This window comes from Ranitomeya variabilis, chromosome 4, assembly GCF_051348905.1.
Source record: "Ranitomeya variabilis isolate aRanVar5 chromosome 4, aRanVar5.hap1, whole genome shotgun sequence".
NCBI lineage: Eukaryota > Metazoa > Chordata > Amphibia > Anura > Dendrobatidae > Ranitomeya > Ranitomeya variabilis.
Window position 1 is genome coordinate 317,370,290 of NC_135235.1, and position 13,957 is coordinate 317,384,246.

The following is a 13,957-nucleotide window of genomic DNA, read 5'->3' on the forward strand; positions in this document are numbered from 1 at the left end:
TTATTTCAAATAATCTTTCCAGCAGAAAGTCTTTACTAGTGCCTTCTTGACCTCTTTGTTTCTCAGACAGTAAATAATCGGATTAAACAAAGGAGTTAAAACACTGTACAGAACAGAGGAGAGCCTCACAATGTCAAATGAATCTCCAGGTGCCGGTCCAATATAGTTGAAGTTAGCTGTCACATAGAACACGGTAACTACAATGAGGTGGGACGAGCACGTAGAGAAGGCCTTCTTTCTTCCATTGGTTGACTGTATCTTCAAGATAGTAGATATAATTTGTACATAGGAAGCGACAACAAACACAAATGGTGTCATCCCTAGAAAGACACTGACTATATACAATAGCAACTGACTAGTGTGTGTGTCGGTGCAGGCCGCATTTAACATGGGGGGCACATCACAAAAGAAATGATTGACATGTCTAGATCCACAAAAGGTCAGTTTAGAGGTCATCAAGGTATGAAGGACGGAGTTTAAGAAACCACTAAACCAGGATGCTCCTACCAAGCATGAGCAGAACCTCTTATTCATAACGACCGAGTAATAGAGGGGGTTACATATGGCTACATAACGGTCATACGCCATTGCAGCGAGAAGAAGACATTCTGACCCTCCAAGAGAGACGAAAAAGTAGAGTTGGGTGAAGCATCTGTTAAAGGATATCCTTCTATTACCAGTGATGGCATTGACCAGCATAGATGGGAGGGTGACTGTAGAGTAACAGATGTCTAAAATGGATAAATAACTCAAGAAGAAGTACATGGGTGTCTGGAGATGGTTGTCAATCCTTATAACACTAAATATTATCAGGTTTCCCAATAGAATCATTGTATAGATAGTTAGTATGAGAAATGACAGCAAAACCTGTCCACCTGAAAAGCCTAGTAGGATAAAATCACAAAAATAAGTCTGGTTTATGAGAGCCATCCAACGCTGAACCAGATTCTGGAGAAAAAAAAAGATCACAATTGGAAAATTTATTTTATGATTTTTATATTTTGACTAGCTGAAGAGCCCGGCGTTGCCTGGGCATAGTAAATATCTGTGGTTAGTTATAGCACCTCACTCTTATTTTCCCATCACGCCTCTCATTTTCCCCCTCACATCTCTCATTTTCTCCCTTACACCTCTCATTTTTACCCTCACTCCTCTTATTTTCCCCCTCACTACTCTCATTCCCCCCTAACACTTGTCATTTCGACCTCACATCTGTGTGTGTCATTTCCTCCTGTATATAGTATATACCTGTATGTCATCTCCTCTTGTATATAGTATATACCTGTGTGTCATCTTCCCTGTATATAGTATATATGTGAGTGTCATCTCCCCTGTATATAGTATATACCTGTGTGTCATCTCCCCTGTATATAGTATATATGTGTGTGTCATCTTCCCTGTATATAGTATATACCAGTGTGTCATCTCCTGTATATAGTATATACCTGTGTCATCTCCCCTGTATATAGTATATATGTGTGTGTCATCTCCTCCTGTATATAGTATATACCTGTATGTCATCTCCTGTATATAGTATATACTGTACCTGTGTGTCATCTGCCCTGTATATAGTATACAGTTATATGAAAAAGTTTGGGCACCCCTATTAATCTTAAGCTTAATGTTTTATAAAAATTGTTTTTTTTGCAACAGCTATTTCAATTTCATATATCTAATAACTGTTGGACACAGTAATGTTTCTGCCTTGAAATGAGGTTTATTGTACTAACAGAAAACGTGCAATCTGCATTCAACAAAATTTGACAGGTGCATAAGTATGGGCACCTCACCAGAAAAGTGACATTAATATTTAGTAGATCCTCCTTTTGCAAAAATAACAGCCTCTAGTCGCTTCCTGTAGCTTTTAATGAGTTCCTGGATCCTGGATGAAGGAATTTTTGACCATTCCTCTTTACAAAACAATTCCAGTTCAGTTAAGTTTGATGGTCGCCGAGCATGGACAGCCCTCTTCAAATGATCCCACAGATGTTCAATGATATTCAGGTCTGGGGACTGGGATGGCCATTCCAGAACAGTGTAATTGTTCTTCTGCATGAATGCCTGAGTAGATTTGGAGCGGTGTTTTGGATCATTGTCTTGCTGAAAGATCCATCCCCTGCGTAACTTTAACTTTGTCACTGATTCATGAACATTATTGTCAAGAATCTGCTGATGCTGAGAGGAATCCATGCGTCCCTCAACTTTAACAAGATTCCCGGTGCCGGCATTGGCCACACAGCCCCAAAGCATGATGGAACCTCCACCAAATTTTACTGTGGGTAGCAAGTGTTTTTCTTGGAATGCTGTGTTTTTTTGCCGCCATGCATAACGCCTTTTTGTATGACCAAACAACTCAATCTTGGTTTCATCAGTCCACAGGACCTTCTTCCAATAAGAAATTGGCTTCTCCAAATGTGCTTTTGCATACCTCAGCCAACTCTGTTTGTGGCGTGCTTGCAGAAACGGCTTCTTTCGCATCACTCTCCCATACAGCTTCTCCTTGTGCAAAGTGCGTTGCATAGTTGACCGATACACAGTGACACCATCTGCAGCAAGTTGATGCTGCAGCTCCCTGGAGGTGGTCTGAGGATTGTCCTTGACTGATCTCACCATTCTTCTTCTCTACCTTTCTGATGTTTTTCTTGGCATGCCACTTCTGGCCTTAACAAGAACTGTACCTGTGTTCTTCCATTTCCTTACTATGTTCCTCACAGTGGAAATTGACAGGTTAAATCTCTGAGACAGCTTTTTGTATCCTTCCCCTGAACAACTATGTTGAATAATCTTTGTTTTCAGATCATTTGACAGTTGTTTTGAGGAGCCCATGATGCCACTCTTCAGAGGAGATTCAAACAGGAGAACAACTTGCAAGTGGCCACTTTAAGTAGCTTTTCTCATGATTGCATACACCTGGCTATGAAGTTCAAAGCTCAATGAGGTTACAAAACCAAAAAAAGTGCTTTAGTAAGTCAGTAAAAATTAGGTAGGAGTATTTAAAACAAGAAAATGATAAGGGTGCCCATACTTATGCACCTGTCAAATTTTTTTTCAATGCAGATTGCACATTTTCTGTTAGTACAATAAACCTCATTTCAAGGCAGAAACATTACTGTGTCCAACAGTTATTAGATATATGAAACTGAAATAGCTGTTGCAAAAAAAACAATTTTTATAAAACATTAAGCTTAAGATTAATAGGGGTGCCCAAATTTTTTCATATAACTGTATATGTGTGTGTCATCTCCCCTTATATAGTATATGCCTGTATGTCATCTCCTCCTGTATATAGTATATACCTGTGTGTCATCTCCCCTCTATATAGTATATATGTGTGTCATCTCCTGTATATAGTACATACCTGTGTCATCTCCCTTGTATATAGTATATATGTGTGTGTCATCTCCCCTGTATATAGTATAAAGCTGTGTGTCATCTCCCCTGTATATAGTATATATGTGTGTGTCATCTCCCCAGTATATACCTGTGTGTCATCTCCTCCTGTATATAGTATATAATTGTGTGTCATCTCCCCTGTATATAGTATATATCTGTGTGTCATCTCCCCTGTATATAGTATATACCTGTGTGTCATCTCCTCCTGTATATAGTATATACCTGTATCATCTCCTCCTATATTATTATTATTATTATTATATAGTATATACCTGTGTGTCATCTCTCCTGTATATAGTATATATCTGTGTGTCATCTCTCCTGTATATAGTATATACCTGTGTGTCATCTCCTCCTGTATATAGTATATACCTGTGTCATCTCCTCCTGTATATAGTATATACCTGTGTGTCATCTCCTTTATATAGTATATACCTGTGTGTCATCTCTCCTGTGTATAGTATATACCTGTGTGTCATCTCCTGTATATAGTATATACCTGTGTCATCTCCTGTATATAGTATATACCTGTGTGTCATCTCCTCCTGTATACAATATATACCTGTGTCATCTCTCCTGTATATAGTATATACCTGTGTGTCATCTCCTGTATATAGTATATACCTGTGTGTCATCTCCTCCTGTATATAGTATATACCTGTGTGTCATCTCTCCTGTATATAGTATATACCTGTGTGTCATCTCCTGTATATAGTATATATCTGTATGTCATCTCCTTCTGTATTAGACCGCATTCACACGTTATTTGGTCAGTATTTTTACCTCAGTATTTGTAAGCTAAATTGGCAGCCTGATAAATCCACAGCCAACAGGAAGCCCTCCCCCCTGGCAGTATATATTAGCTCACACATACATATAATAGACAGGTCATGTGACTGACAGCTGCCGTATTTCCTATATGGTACATTTGTTGCTCTTGTAGTTTGTCTGCTTATTAATCAGATTTTTATTTTTGAAGGATAATACCAGACTTGTGTGTGTTTTAGGGCGAGTTTCATGTGTCAAGTTGTGTGTGTTGAGTTGCGTGTGGCGACATGCATGTAGCGACTTTTGTGAGATGAGTTTTGTGTGGCGACATGCGTGTAGCAACTTTTTGTGTGTCGAGTTGCATGTGACAGGTTAGTGTAGCATGTTGTGTGCAGCAAGTTTTGCGCATGGCGAGTTTTGCGCGTGGCGAGTTTTATGTGTGGTGCGTTTTGAATATGTGCAAGTTTTGCATGTGTTGCAACTTTTGGGCATGTGGCAATTTTTCCGCGTGTGCAAGTTTTGCATGTGGCAAGTTTTCCATGAGGTGAGTTTTGCACGTGTGGCGAGTTTTGGGTGAGCCTAGTTTTGCATGTGGCGAGTTTTGCGCGTGGTGAGTTTTGAGCGGCGACTTTTGTGTTTCGACTTTTATGTGGCGAGGTTGGTGTATGTGTGGTGAAATAAGTGCTGAGGGTGATATATGTGTTCAAGCACGTGGTAGTGTGTGGCGCATTTTGCGTGTGTGTTCATATCCCCGTGTGTGGTGAGTATCCCATGTCAGGGCCCCTCCTTAGCAACTGTATGGTATATACTCTTTGACGCCATCGCTCTCACTCTTTAAGTCCCCCTTGTTCACATCTGGCAGCTGTCAATTTGCCTCCAACATTTTTCCTTTCACTTTTTCCCCATTATGTAGATAGGGGCAAAATTGTTTGGTGAATTGGAACGCGCGGGGTTAAAATTTCGCCTCACAACATAGCCTATGACGCTCTCAGGGTCCAGACGTGTGACTGTGCCTGCGACGGTGCAGATGCCAATCCTGGACATACACACTCACATACATACACACACACATTCAGCCTTATATATTAGATTAATATGTGACGTTAGTAGAAAACCAGAAAACATTGTAGTTATATTTTATTATTCTGCAAATCTGCCATCTGAGGTTGAAGCTACATAGCAATAGAATAATAATAATAATTTGTAGCAGTGATTGTATTCCAGAATAAAGTAATTTTGTGACTTCTAATATTGCTACTGTAATTTTACATAACATTTTATAGCATATCTATAACCACATTTCACAAAACAAATGACAACTGTACTTTCGCAAACTTTTCATAAATCAAAAGTACAAAGTTCTTCCCCTACCCCCTGATTCCTGAACTCACCGTCTACTCTGAAAAAAAAGTTCAACTCCATCTTACTCAAGACAAGATGGACTACCAGCACACTGAGATGCCAGTTTACACATCCTATTATACTCTATAGAGAAGGAGGTGTGAGGAGCAAACTTAGCAATCAAGTAGAGGCTGAAACAGGAGGATCATGCTGAGCTTTCTATCAAGTTATTTTTAGCTCATCTCAAATCTGGATTCACATCTACCCTTCTCAGTAATGCTGCATATGCTGACGATAACGTGATCCCAGGAAAGACAGAGGAGGTGGAACCAGGTGCTACTGCAAGACTAATCTCAGGAAGCTGACACCCCAGGGATGGGTAGCAGGGATGACCCGGAGTAAGGAAGAGTAGATGCAAGCAGGCACTGTAGGAACATGAGAACCATGGATACAGACTGGACCAGCTGATGTACAGGTGAGCACTGGTAGGTGTGGACTGGACCAGCTGATGTACAGAAGAGCACTGGCATGTGCGAACTGAATTGACTGATGTACAGAAGAGCACTGACAGGTGCGAACTGAATTGACTGATGTACAGAAGAGCACTGGCAGGTGCAGACTGGATTAGCTAATGTACAGATGAACACTGGAAGGTGTAGATAGACAGGCAGGTGGATATGGCTGATAGGCAGGCAGGCATGGTTGATAAACAGGCAGGTTGGCACAGCTGATAGGCAGGCAGGCACGGCTGATAGGCAGGTATACAGGAATACAAGCACTGGGCCTGAGAACTAACAAGAGTACCAAAAACTTACAACATTGCACATGCACCTCCAATCAGGTGGAGGTTCCTTATATAATGGGTGTATCCCAGCCATTGGCTGCAGACACTTTAGAATTGTGGGCTGTCCCTTTAAGAGGACGGAACCATGAGCGTGCCCTAAGCACAGTGCCTGGGGATCTGTGCACTATGCATGCACCCAGGGCATCAGCAGCCTGAGCAGGAAACGTGAGAGGGAGGTCACAGCGGTAAATGAGTCAGTGTCTGTGCTGGGGGAGAGAGGCAGAAGGCAGAGACACCAGCACTACAGTACCCACACCCTTTACGCCCCCTCTTTTTCAAGCCTGCAAGAAATCCCTCCAGAAGGAGAGGGTCATGGATGTTCTCCATGGGCTCCCTGGATCTCTCCTCAGGACCAAACCCCTTCCAATCCAACCAGAAAAAAGGTTTATTCTCTTACCCTCTTGGTGGCCAGAATGTTCTCTAACTCGAAAGTGTCTTCAGTGTTGACTGGAGCAGGAGTGGCACCAAGATCTTGTAAAAAATGACTGAGGTTGGCAGGCTTGAGGAGAGACACATGAAAATAATAGAGATCCATAGAGAGACCAGGAGCTTCAGCTTGTAGGCTACTTGATTGATCTGCTTCAGAACCTCAATCGGACTGATGAAGCAAGGAGGGTACCTTGGGATGCATATACTTAGATGACAGCCAGTCCTTGTCCCCAGTACGAAACAGGCGGTTCCAGATGTCTCTTGTCTGCGTGTTTCTTCACACATTAAGAAAAGCTCAATAATGTGGACTAAAGGTACCGTTACACTAAACGACTTACCAACGATCACGACCAGCGATATGACCTGGCCGTGATCGTTGGTAAGTCGTTGTGTGGTCGCTGGGGAGCTGTCACACAGACAGCTCTCTCCAGCGACCAACGATCAGGGGAACGACTTCGGCATCGTTGAAATTGTCTTCAACAATGCCAAAGTCCCCCTGCAGCACCCGGGTAACCAGGGTAAACATCGGGTTGCTAAGTGCAGGGCCGCGCTTAGTAACCCGATATTTACCCTGGTTACCATTGTAAAAGTTAAAAAAAAAAAAACACTACATACTCACATTCCGATGTCTGTCACGTCCCCGCCGTCAGCTTCCCGCACTGACTGTGTCAGCGCCGGCCGTAAAGCAGAGCACAGCGGTGACGTCACCGCTGTGCTCTTCTTTACGGTCGGCACTGACAGTCAGTGCGGGAAGCTGATGGCGGGGGATCCAGCACGATCCAGCGATGACAGCGGGTGATCAGCGACCAAAAAAAGGTCCTGATCATTCCCTATGACCAACGATCTCCCAGCAGGGGCCTGATCGTTGGTCGCTGTCACACATAACGAGATCGTTAGCGGGATCGTTGCTACGTCACAAAAAAGCGTGACGTTGCAACGATATCGTTAACGAAATCGTTATGTGTGAAGGTACCTTTAGTGTACTCCCAGATCCTAGAAAAACCCTTGATGAGGGTTTCAGTAGCAAGAATATCAGAGGTCATACAAACAGGAAACGGAATATTGGGATGTTGACAGTAGACCACAAAAAATGGAGGTTTGGCAGAGGATTCACTGACATGATTATTGTAAGAAAATTCGTCCCAAGGCTGGAGTTCAGCCCAGTCACTCTGGTGGACATTGATGAAGCGCCGCAAGAAGTTGGTCAGAATCTGATTGACCTACTCCACCTGCTGTTAGACTGTTGATGGTAGGCCGAAGAGAACTCCAGAATGACATCTAGTAGTTTGCCCATGTCTCTCCAGAAGCAACAAGTAAACTGACACCTCTAACTGAGACAATGTGGAGCACTAAGCCCTGGATGTGGAAGATATGTAAAGCAAACTTATCTGCAAGTACAGGAGCAGATGGGAGACCAGACAGTGGAGTGAAATGGACCATCCCAGATGACAGTGCACCCAGCCGATACTGGAAGATCAGTGATGAAATTCATTGTGATATGCTGCCAAGGAGCAGATACTATGGGCAAAGAAAGTATCCTACCAGAGTCTTATTTTGGAATCTTGTTCTGTTCACAAAAGGGATAGGCAGAGATGAAATCAGCAATATCCTTATGAAAGGTCGGCCACCAATAATGTCGGGAAATGAGAAGAGCCGTTTTCTTCTGTCCAACATGGCCAGCTAACTTAGAGGAGTGACCCCCACAGAAGAACTCACTTCCTGTCAGATTCTCCAATGTAAGTCTTACCGGCAGGAAGCCGAGACAAATCCAAAGGAACGACCATAATAATTTTAGAGGGATCGACAATGTGTTTAAGCACCTCCTCCTGGTCGGAAGCCTGGAAGGATCTGGAGAAAGCATCCACATTGTCGTTCTTACCAGCCGGCCGAAATTGGAGAGTCAAGGAGAGTCGGGAGAGTACACCAAGATGTCATCAAGCTAAACTACCACACACGTGTAGAGGAGGTCCCTGAAGATGTAATTTACCAGTTTTTGGAAGACTGCTGGGGCATTGCAGAGTTCAAACATCATAACGCGATACTCATAATGACCGTCGTGGGTTTTAAAAGCTGTCTTATATTTGTGGGTGGTAAAGTCTCAGCCTCCTTCTTCTCAAAGACATCCACATACGTTCAATGGGCCAAACCAGCCAAATTAGCAGGAGATGTCGGAGGTCAAACAGGACAGATGTAAGCAAGGCAACTCTCGTGACAGTATTGACCCCAGCGGAGTACTTCTCCAGACTTTCAGTCCAAGACTGGGTAGTGTTTTTGCAGCCATGGCAGACCTAGAACCAGAGGCTGAGACAGACCACACAGCACATAAAGAGGAATCTTTTCCGAGTGCAGCATTTCTACCCAAAGTTCCACTGGTTCGATAATGGAAAGGATGGTCTCGTAGATGGGTCTTCCATCCACCAAAGAAACCACCAATGGATCCGGGAGACATTGGATCAAAATTTTATACTTTTCCACTAGGGTCTGTTGGATGAAGTCTGTGATGGAAAGGGGTAATTCTTGCCCAGGGTTGACTATGTGGGGCCACAATAATCTTTAGAGGGCTATGTAGGGGTCATAATATTTGAAAGGGCTGTGTTAGAGCCATTATGCTGCATGCACGCAATTATACAGTGTGAAGGTTTGTGTGTGGTCCATCATGCTGTGTGGAGGGCTGTGTGGGGGAAAATTATATTGTATGCAGGGCTAGTGTGGGCCATTATACAGCATGGAGAGGTGTGGGACCATTATACTGTATGTAGACCAGTTATACTGCACGGAGGACTAAGTGAGGGTCACATTTGGGGGAATCATACTGTGTTAGGGTCACCATATTTTGCCTTGGGAATTGAGGTGGAGTACAGTAGGGTCATTATATTGTGCATGTGGAGGCTAATGTGTAGGAATTCACCATAGGGGTATCATACTGTGGTTGATGGGACACTTTTGTTGGCATCATACTTTATGGGGGCAATGAAAGAGGAATATAGGACTTCAGCAGGAGGAAAATTACTTTGTAAAGGCTGCAAAATTGTGAGATATGCTCTTCTGTGATCTTCTGTGATTTTAGGGGGCCCAATTAAAACTTCTGCTATGGGGCCCCATGATTTCTATGTATGCCCCTACTTATCACCTAACTTTTAATAACTCTTCATAGGGAGAAATAGAAGACAGCAAAAAATCTGCCATTTTTTTTTACATTTTTAATGTTATGCCTATCATAATCCTGCACAATAAAAGTGTTGTCTTTATTCTGTGGCTGTGGCTGATATCAAGCTCTTTACTTGATAGCATGTTCCTTGTCAATATGCTTCTTATGCATGCATTTGACTTATTATTGTTATTTATCTACCTCATAGCATTAGCTCTTTATTTCTTCAATTGTGGTCTAGTAACTCCATATTCTCTGTGCCTTGCACCTTTATTATATATGTATATTTGTTTTGGTGTTTCTACCACATCTATATTAAATATTAGTGTTTAATGCTATCAGGTTATTGATCTTTAACGTTCTTTGTATAATTATGCACTGTTATGCAAATTGACTCTATTACCCGTAACATCTCTTTTGGAGTTATTATCACTTCTACCATTCCCAATTTGTGACATCTTCTGTCATTTTGGTTGAGCTGATTTTTATCTTGTATTATTATTTCATTCAATAAATTTGGCAATTTTATATACATATTTTTTGTTATGGTCTATATTTGCACTTTTTTTATTATATGATCATATTGTGCATTTGTGCATGACCCTAAGTCCCGCACTCTTTAAACTTTACAAGCTAGTTCTTATTTTGACAAACCATCTACCATGCAGCATAATTGACATGCTACCTTTACTCTGTGGGTTCATGCAAGTATGATGAGACCCAATTTATATAGGTTTTTATGTTTTACTACTTTTGCACAAGAACAAAAAAAAATTTTTCGGTTGCCATATTCTGAGATATGGAGCTTTTTTTTTCCAGAGCTTTCTGAGGGCTTGTATGTATTTCGTAGTACAAGCATATAATTTTTTTAATCACATTTTTTACTTTAAAATTTGTATCATAATTGACATTCTACTGTAAGTTTATTCAAGGCATCGATATTAATAAATATGGTGATAAACAAATTATATAGTTTTTTCATATTTTATTATTCTTTCAGAAAAAAGTCAATTAAAAAATATTTTTTGTCATATTCTGAAATCCATTACTTTTTAATTTTTCAGTTTACACAGCTTTTTTGCATAACAAAGTGTAGTTTATATTTTTTTTTACCATTTTGGTTTACCATACATATGACTTTTTAACTATTGTATTTTTTATTTTGGCGTTCACATGGATGACAAATAATGAAATATTCTAATATTATGGTTTGTTATGGTTTGTATAATATAATTTGTCTTTTTGGGGGTGTATTTGTTTTTTTCCAGATTAGGAACTTGAACATGCGATCCTTTGATTGCATACATAATACTTTGCACTACCCATATAGTGCAGTGTATTATAGAAGTTTGTCAGGGTTATAATGAGAGGAGGTCTAATAAATCACACCAGCAGCAATAGTTTATTGAACTTTGAACATTGCAGATTTCAGGGCTATGTAATGCCTCTAGTTGCCATAACAACAAATCAGCATTTCGTAATCACCCCCAAAAAAATCCCAGATTTTTTTCTCCTTTGAAATCAAACAAAACTAATTGATGAATTGGTGTACTTACTTTGAAAATCCATGTCAGAATAGCTGTATAATTCTGATATATGACCAATATTTGAATCCAGCTAGATCTTCTATAAATGTTCAACGTAAGTACACTAGCCTCATCAGGTCCACAAGATACAGCTGCTTCTCACAAAATTAGAATATCATCAAAAAGTTAATTTATTTCAGTTCTTCAATATAAAAAGTGAAACTCATATACAGTGCCTACAAGTAGTATTCAACCCCCTGCAGATTTAGCAGGTTTACACATTTGGAATTAACTTGGCATTGTGACATTTGGACTGTAGATCAGCCTGGAAGTGTGAAATGCACTGCAGCAAAAAAGAATGTTATTTCTTTGTTTATTTTTTTTTTAAAATTGGGAAAAGTTTATTCAGAGGGTCATTTATTATTCAACCCCTCAACCCACCAGAATTCTGTTTGGTTCCCCTAAAGTATTAAGAAGTAGTTCAGGCACAAAGAACAATGAGCTTCACATGTTTGGATTAATTATCTCTTTTTCCAGCCTTTTCTGACTATTTAAGACCCTCCCCAAACTTGTGAACAGCACTCATACATGGTCAACATGGGAAAGACAAAGGAGCATTCCAAGGCCATCAGAGACAAGATCGTGGAGGGTCACAAGGCTGGCAAGGGGTACAAAACCCTTTCCAAGGAGTTGAGCCTACCTGTCTCCACTGTTGGGAGCATCATCCGGAAGTGGAAGGCTTATGGAACTACTGTTAGCCTTCCACGGCCTGGACAGCCTTTGAAAGTTTCCTCCTGTGCCGAGGCCAGGCTTGTCCGAAAAGTCAAGGCTAACCCAAGGACAACAAGGAAGGAGCTCCGGGAAGATCTCATGGCAGTGGGGACATTGGTTTCAGTCAATACCATAAGTAACGTACTCCACCGCAATGGTCTCCGTTCCAGACGAGCCCGTAAGGTACCTTTACTTTCAAAGCGTCATGTCAAGGCTCGTCTACAGTTTGCTCATGATCACTTGGAGGACTCTGAGACTGACTGGTTCAAGGTTCTCTGGTCTGATGATACCAAGATCGAGATCTTTGGTGCCAACCACACACGTGAAGTTTGGAGACTGGATGGCACTGCATACGACCCCAAGAATACCATCCCTACAGTCAAGCATGGTGGTGGCAGCATCATGCTGTGGGGCTGTTTCTCAGCCAAGGGGCCTGGCTATCTGGTCCGCATCCATGGGAAGATGGATAGCACGGCCTACCTGGAGATTTTGGCCAAGAACCTCCGCTCCTCCATCAAGGATCTTAAGATGGGTCATCATTTCATCTTCCAACAAGACAACGACCCAAAGCACACAGCCAAGAAAACCAAGGCATGGTTCAAGAGGCAAAAAATCAAGGTGTTGCAGTGGCCTAGTCAGTCTCCTGACCTTAACCCAATTGAAAACTTGTGGAAGGAGCTCAAGAATAAAGTCCACATGAGACACCCAAAGAACCTAGATAACTTGGAGAAGATCTGCATGGAGGAGTGGGCCAAGATAACTCCAGAGACCTGTGCCGGCTTGATCGGGTCTTATAAAAGACGATTATTAGCTGTAATTGCAAACAAAGGTTATTCCACAAAATATTAAACCTAGGGGTTGAAGAATAATTGACCCTCACTTTTATGTTTAAAATTTATAAAAATTTAACTGAGCAACAAAACTTTTTGGTTTGTAAGATTTATGCATCTGTTAATAAATCCTGCTCTTGTTTGAAGTTTGAAGGCTCTAACTTATTTGCATCTTATTAAACCTGCTAAATCTGCAGGGGTTTGAATACTACTTTTAGGCACTGTATTAGAGTCATTACAGAGTGATCTATGTCAAGTGTTTATTTCTGTTAATGTTAATAATTATGCCTTTCAGACAATGAAAACCCAAAAGTCATTATCTCAGAAAATTAGAATAATTAACAAAAAACACCCTTAAAGGCTTTCTAATTGTTTTAAAAGGTCCCTCAGTCTGTTTCAGTAGCTCCATAATCATGGGGAAGACTGCTGACTTGACAGATGTCCAGATGGCAGTCATTGACACACTCCACAAGGAAAGTAAGCCACAAAAGGTCATTGCTAAAGAAGCTGGCTGTTCAGAGTGCTGTATCCAAGCATATTAATGGAAAGTTCAGTGAAAGGAAAAAGTGTGGTAGAAAAAGGTGCACAAGCAACCGAGATAACCGCAGCCTTGAAAGGATTGTTAAGAAAAGGCCATTCAAAAATTTTGTGGAGATTCACAAGGAGTGGACTGCTGCTGGAGTCATTGCTTCAAGAGCCACTACACACAAACGTATCCAGGACATGGGCTACAAGTGTCATATTCCTTGTGTCAAGCCACTTATGACTAATAGGCAACACCAGAAGCGTCTTACCTGGGCCAAGGAGAAAAAGAACAGGTCTGTTGCTCAGTGGTCCAAGGTGTTGTTTTCAGATGAAAGTAAATTTTGCATTTCATTTGGAAATCAAGGTTCCAGAGTCTGGAGGA

The 13,957-nt window shown here is 41.3% G+C and overlaps 1 protein-coding gene across 1 annotated transcript; it reads right to left on the reverse strand.

Annotated features, from left to right (window-relative positions):
- Nucleotides 1-930, reverse strand: LOC143766996 (olfactory receptor 5V1-like). Its single transcript, XM_077255015.1, has one exon. The coding sequence runs from the start codon at nucleotides 928-930 to the stop codon at nucleotides 1-3; it is 930 nt and encodes a 309-aa protein (XP_077111130.1).
- Between the last annotated feature and the right edge of the window lie 13,027 nt (nucleotides 931-13,957).

Bases quoted from the DNA above. Each gene is read 5' to 3' on its own strand.
- LOC143766996 (XM_077255015.1), bottom strand. From the start codon at position 930: ATGGCTCTCATAAACCAGACTTATTTTTGTGATTTTATCCTACTAGGC.